Source organism: Acanthisitta chloris, unplaced genomic scaffold, assembly GCF_000695815.1.
Source record: "Acanthisitta chloris isolate BGI_N310 unplaced genomic scaffold, ASM69581v1 scaffold23362, whole genome shotgun sequence".
NCBI lineage: Eukaryota > Metazoa > Chordata > Aves > Passeriformes > Acanthisittidae > Acanthisitta > Acanthisitta chloris.
In genome coordinates this window covers 17,169-23,272 of record NW_008661428.1, presented here as the reverse complement: position 1 = coordinate 23,272, position 6,104 = coordinate 17,169, and the positions used below count along the sequence as shown (strand labels likewise).

At 43.9% G+C, this 6,104-nt stretch overlaps 1 protein-coding gene across 1 annotated transcript in view; it reads left to right on the top strand.

Moving 5' to 3' along the window:
• Positions 1-710: 710 nt before the first annotated feature.
• The window catches only part of DDX42 (DEAD (Asp-Glu-Ala-Asp) box helicase 42), a gene marked incomplete at its 5' end in the record, with an annotated part of 9,741 nt that continues 4,347 nt past the window's right edge, over positions 711-6,104 (top strand). The window contains 9 exons of the mRNA XM_009070234.1: positions 711-860; positions 1,060-1,164; positions 1,615-1,734; positions 2,647-2,823; positions 3,311-3,439; positions 4,125-4,224; positions 4,432-4,479; positions 4,988-5,085; positions 5,783-6,059. Coding sequence (XP_009068482.1) covers positions 711-860; positions 1,060-1,164; positions 1,615-1,734; positions 2,647-2,823; positions 3,311-3,439; positions 4,125-4,224; positions 4,432-4,479; positions 4,988-5,085; positions 5,783-6,059 — 1,204 coding nt within the window. The remainder of the gene's footprint in view (positions 861-1,059; positions 1,165-1,614; positions 1,735-2,646; positions 2,824-3,310; positions 3,440-4,124; positions 4,225-4,431; positions 4,480-4,987; positions 5,086-5,782; positions 6,060-6,104) is intronic.

The window sequence follows — 6,104 nt, the reverse complement described above, 5'->3', positions numbered from 1 at the left end:
ATATATATATGTATATATATATTTGGTCTTAAGTGTTTGCTTCAAGTGAGAATGGTGTTTTCTTCCTGAAAAAGTCTTGGTGTGCCAGGGAGATTCTGAGAGACACAAACACCTCTGTGAGCTGTGAGGATGGGATGTGACAGCAGTGACTTCTGACTTGGGCTTGAGTTGAAGGACTCTCCTGGGATAGTTTGTTTCCCATTTGCTGTTGACTCTCCTAATGGAAAATAGATATATTTTCATTTCTTGGAGTCTCATTAGGGGAAGTGAAGAAACTACCTTTGGCACAGTGTGTTAACAGAAAGGTGAACATCCTGTGCTGAGTACCATCGTCTTCTCTGGCTACAAACCTGCAGCATTTGTGCTTTGCTCAGGAGTGTCCAGAGCAAGGCCAAATCCTTTTTGCTGCTGTTGAACTCTGTGGTTAAACATAACAAGTTTTGGCAGAAGGAGCTGTGAGAGAAGTTTGTTTTCTAGAAGAATTTATGGCCTAGCTGACACTAGAGTTGTTTTCTTCATCTGTACTTATTGCCCTTCTGGACATGTCTCTGGTGCTTGTTAGGAGAATCAGTTCTAGTGGATGTGCTTAACTTTTTCCTCAGTGGTGGGTGTGAAAGCAAACAGCCACTTAGCATATACATCACTTTAAAAGAAGCAGCAGGGGTTTTGCATGCTGTGGTATGTGATTTTACTGCTCTGTTTTGCTGCAGGAAGCCTATTTTCGCTACATGGCTGAGAATCCAACTGCTGGGGTGGTCCAGGAGGAGGAGGAGGATAACCTGGAGTATGACAGTGATGGGAATCCAATTGCACCCTCCAAAAAAATCATTGATCCTCTTCCACCTATTGACCACTCAGAGGTAGGAAAGGAGTTCATCCCCCTCTGTTCTGTTTGAGCAAGAGCTGAGAAATCCCTGTAATGTTTTAGTGCTGTGTTAGGTAAATCATGTTAAAGGTCCTTGAAGTGGCTTCATAATAAGCAAATGTTTTTGCAGATAAGAACTTAGGGGGGGGGGAAAAGGAGTCTTGAGTTGGACTAACTGAGCAATTACCTTGCAGATTGAATATCCACCATTTGAGAAAAATTTCTACGATGAGCACGAGGAGATCACCAGCCTCACCCCACAGCAAGTGGTGGAGTTACGGCATAAGCTCAATCTCCGGGTAAGCTGGGCACAAAACTTCCTCCTGCCATCTTTTTACTCCCTTTTGTTTTTGGGATTATCTGAGTTTTATTAAGGACTTTTATAGGGAACTTCAGCTTTTCAATCCAAGCCTCCCAGTCCCCTTCAGTGACTTGGATTTAAGGGAGGTTGATTTTCCTTAGCAGCTCTTGGAAGTCTTCTCTGGGTTCGTTGCTGTGGGCACTGAGGAGTGCCAGTTGCTTGGGTGCACTTGACTCCAGGGCTAGGAATTACAGCTGGAAATGTTACATGCAAAACTGACTTATTTGCCATTTGTGATGTGTTAGTGTGGTGACTGTGAAGGGAATTATTTGGAGAATAAGATAATCATACAAAGAGGGCAGAGAGACCCTTTTCTTTTCTTTTTGTACAGATTGCTCTCTGTTTTTCTCTCACTGTTCATGAACAAAGGTTTATTTCTGTCTCCAAGGTGTCTGGTGCTGCTCCTCCAAGACCTGGCAGTAGTTTTGCTCATTTTGGGTTTGATGAACAACTTATGCATCAAATTAGGAAGTCAGAGTATACCCAACCCACTCCAATCCAGTGTCAGGTGAGTGTTGTCACTGCTCTGATACCTAAAGAGAACTAATCAAGCCCATGCAAAGCTACTTCATCCATATGAGAGTGTGAGAGATAAAGGTCCAGTTGTCTATAAAGAGCTGTCACAGACAATTTGTATTTTCTAGGTAAATAGCTTTGGTATTTTTAAGACAGAAGTTTATCCACTTTTGTCCTTATTAAATGATCACTGTAAGTATTTTGTTGCTCTTCTCTTTGTCTCTTGGGGAAGACTGAAGAACATTCAAGTGACATCTCTTATAGAAATGCGTGAAAGGTTTGGGAGGATTTTGTGGGGTTTTTTTTGAAGAAATTGTATGAAAAATAACCATAGTAGTAACTGATTAAAGAGCAACACACTGAGAACTTTATTCCTTGAAGAGCTGTGCAAACTAAAGGGATTCTACTGCATTTGTGGATTGATTGCCAGAAGTAATTAAGGTTATCAATAATCTGATTATAACCACAACACTTTTCTTGAAGTATAAAGAAGGATGTGAAGCTGTGTCCAAGGGATATTAGGAGCTGTGGTTGAGAGGTCCTTATAGCAGCAGTGGGGAGGAACTGAGGCCTTCAGCACTCAGAATGGTTCAGGGAATTTTCAGTGTTCCTAGAGCTGCACAAGATGCATTTGTGTACATGTAAACACACCCATGGGGTGGTGTCCTGTGCCCCAACACTGATCTCCCACAGGACACCAACAGTCAGAGCATTGCCATGGCTTCCAGCCCTAACACTGGTTCAGAACTGAACTTGGCAAACAGATTGTGTAAGCACTGAGATATTGTTGCTGTGAGTGCTCTGTAATGTGCTTTGCTGTCATTCTCTGAATTTTCATGTAACATCCAGCACAAAGACATGCTATGGTTGGCATAATGTGGGTTTAGAATCTCCTTATTTTTAGGGTGTTCCAGTTGCACTGAGTGGCAGAGATATGATTGGGATAGCTAAGACTGGAAGTGGGAAAACAGCAGCTTTCATCTGGCCAATGCTGATTCACATCATGGATCAGAAGGAGCTGGAGCCAGGGGATGGTCCCATTGCAGTGATTGTCTGCCCCACGAGAGAGCTTTGCCAGCAGGTGAGTGTGCAGCACTCCTTTATGTGCCATGCAGTGCTCTGGGAGAAGGAGACAAAATTCTGGGCAGAAAGATCAGAGAACCTCAGTAAAGTGTCTGAAAGAGCTCCTGTGTGCATGAGTAGTGTGTCTGCAGCTCTTCCCTGCCCTCTTTTTCTCGAAGGATCATGGCAAAGCTGAAAGTTTGACATTTTTGCAAAGTGCTCCCATGTGCAGTGTAAAAATGCTGTGGATGCTTTGCCACAAATGGGATGTGTGAAAGGATAAGAGCCTGAAGGTTCAATCCTGACTGGATGCTTAAACAAGTGACTCAGATCACTACAACTTCTCCACTAGTACTGAAGTGTTCAGCACTGAGGATTTCTGAGCAGTTTCCTGAGGTTCTTAGCTGAAGAGTGGATTTCAGGAGCTGGGCTGTTATTTCCAAGGTAGGATGGTTTCCTCAGAGTTGTCTAACATGAATTGTGATGTGTTTGCTCCAAATTCCCAGATCCATTCGGAGTGCAAACGCTTTGGTAAGGCCTATAACCTGCGCTCGGTGGCCGTGTACGGAGGAGGGAGCATGTGGGAGCAAGCCAAGGCCCTGCAGGAGGGGGCAGAGATAGTTGTCTGCACACCAGTAAGTACCTCTCTGCGCACATGACAGATTTTTGCTGCTTACCTGAAGCTGAGACAGATTTGTAATACCACTGTCATGCAGAATTTGTTCTCTGGCTGCTGAGATCTGAGTGCATAGAATCGTAGAATAGAATCAACCAGGTTGGAAGAGATTCCCAGAATGTCATAAACTTCAGTGTCATCTTCCTGAATCAGTGCAGAGCTCGTGGCAGGAGCACTGAAGGGGTTGAAACACAATCAGAATGGATGTTGGTGCTGAACCAGGGGTTGAAACAAGCACCAGTGGCCATTGGCTTTCTAGTTAGGATCTGGGGCAAAACTGAGCAACAAATGGTTGGAGGAAGTTCTATTGTGGCTGTTTATTGGTACCAGGCAAGAAAACGAAGTATGAGGACCTCCCTTGCCAAAACTTGTGGGGTTGAGTAGGCACTGCACATTTTAAATTCAATTAAAATGGAGAATTTTGAGATTTCAGCACTGTTAAGCTGGAAAAAAACTCCTGAAATTCAGGTGGAGACTTTTCGGAATCTATTTCTATGGCTAGAATATTGAAACTTGAGATATTTTCTGTTCTGAGGCTCTGGTCAGTGAGGATAAAAAGCAACTCAGTGCTTGAAGGTTGTATATGTCAACAGTGTTTTAAACATACCTTAAAAACTTGGCTTTTTTTTTTTTTTTTAAACCAGGGTCGTTTGATTGATCATGTGAAAAAGAAAGCTACAAACCTTCAGAGAGTCACTTACCTGGTGTTTGATGAAGCTGACAGGATGTTTGACATGGGTTTTGGTAGGTGTTGAGCAGAGGTCACTGTTTCGGTGAGCAGTAGTGTCCAGTCCCAGCTCAGTGGGGTTCTAAGGTTGGATACTGAGTGAGAGACACTTCTTCCCTGTGTGGTTATCAGTTCAACAAAGCGATGAAATTGCATTTTTGAGTTCTTCTCCTAAATAATGAGCATACAAAGTTGATTCGAGCAATTTTTCTTCTCCTTTGCAGAGTATCAGGTCAGATCAATCGCAAGCCACGTACGTCCTGACAGACAGAGTGAGTATAAACACATCTCAGAACAGACTCCAAGGAGGCTCTGGGGGGGGGCAAGCAGTTAAGAATCCAGAACAGTAGAGCTTGGATTTCCTGTTCTGGACACAAACACACGAGGAGACTTGCAGAATTGCCCAGGTGGTGTTCCCAGCATGGGCTCTTGGGAGGGAGCAGTTGTGGCACGTGGGCATTGTGCTACTCATCCCTCTGGGATCCCTCCACAGAGGAGAGCTGATCAGCTCACTGCATGTCCATATGCTCTGAGACTCTGTTCTGCCCTGAGAGAAGGTTCACAGCAGAGCCACAAACCATCAGCATTTCAGATCCCATGGAAAGTGTTTGCACTTCGAGGTGTTCTGACAGTGACTGAGGATTTCCATTAGAACCCCCAAAACACACCATAGCTTCAGGTCATCACAGGACTCCAGGGCCTCATTCCCAACAGCTGTGCAGTGTTTTCCCAATTCTGAAAGTTCCTTTCCCAGGAGTTCACCCCCTGTTTTCCTCTCAGCTCTCTTGTTCAGTGCCACGTTCCGTAAGAAGATTGAGAAACTGGCGCGGGATATCCTGATCGACCCAATCCGAGTGGTGCAGGGAGACATTGGAGAGGTAATTCCATGGCACTTGTGGGCTGAGCAGAGCAATGGATGTTCTGTTTCTGCTCTCTGAAATTCAAGTTGAACTGCAGTAGTCATTCGTAATTAAGAGTCAATACTTTGTGCTTAACAAAACCAGCAAATTTTGTGGGTTTTTTGTATTTTATTGACCTTTCTTCCAGTAAATCTTCATGCAATGGTGGGAGGTTTCATCAGGGACAAAACCAGCAAATTTTGTGGGTTTTTTTGTATTTTATTGACCTTTCTTCGAGTAAATCTTCATGCAGTGGTGGGAGGTTTCATCAGGGGGTAAAACAACATTAATGCAGTGATTTATTTTGGTTTTTATTAGGTTGAATCAATGTAATGCAGTGATTTATTTTGGTTTTTATCAATCAATCGGTACAGCCTTTAATTTTGTCTCTAAGGTGTAAATAAAGCCATTACAGTTTTTTTGCAATGAAGGATTTGAACTTTGGCTGTAATGTCTTTCTGTGGGAATGTTGATGCTGGACTTGCTTGGTCTAAATCATTCCTGTGTTATGATGCCTTGAGGTAATTAATATTGAAATGTCTGAAAATTAAAACCTCCAGAGGAACTTCCAGGCAGTGCTGTGAGCTGCACTGCACTTGGATTACTTGTGATGCAAAGCTGGAGAGTCTCTTTGTGCCTTCCCTTCTCCTGATTCTGAGGACACTTCTTCCCTTAGGCAAACGAAGATGTGACTCAGATTGTGGAGATCTTCCCCTCTGGCCCCAGCAAATGGAACTGGCTGACCCGGCGCCTCGTGGAGTTCACCTCATCTGGGAGTGTTCTGCTCTTCGTCACCAAGAAGGCCAATGCAGAAGAGTTGGCCAATAACCTCAAGCAGGAGGATCATAACCTGGGGCTGCTCCATGGGGACATGGACCAGAGTGAGAGGAATAAAGTCATTTCAGAATTTAAGAAGAAGGGGATCCCCATACTGGTAGCTACTGATGTGGCAGGTATGTGATGGCCTGGAAACCAACTCATACTGCTTGTGGTGTCAG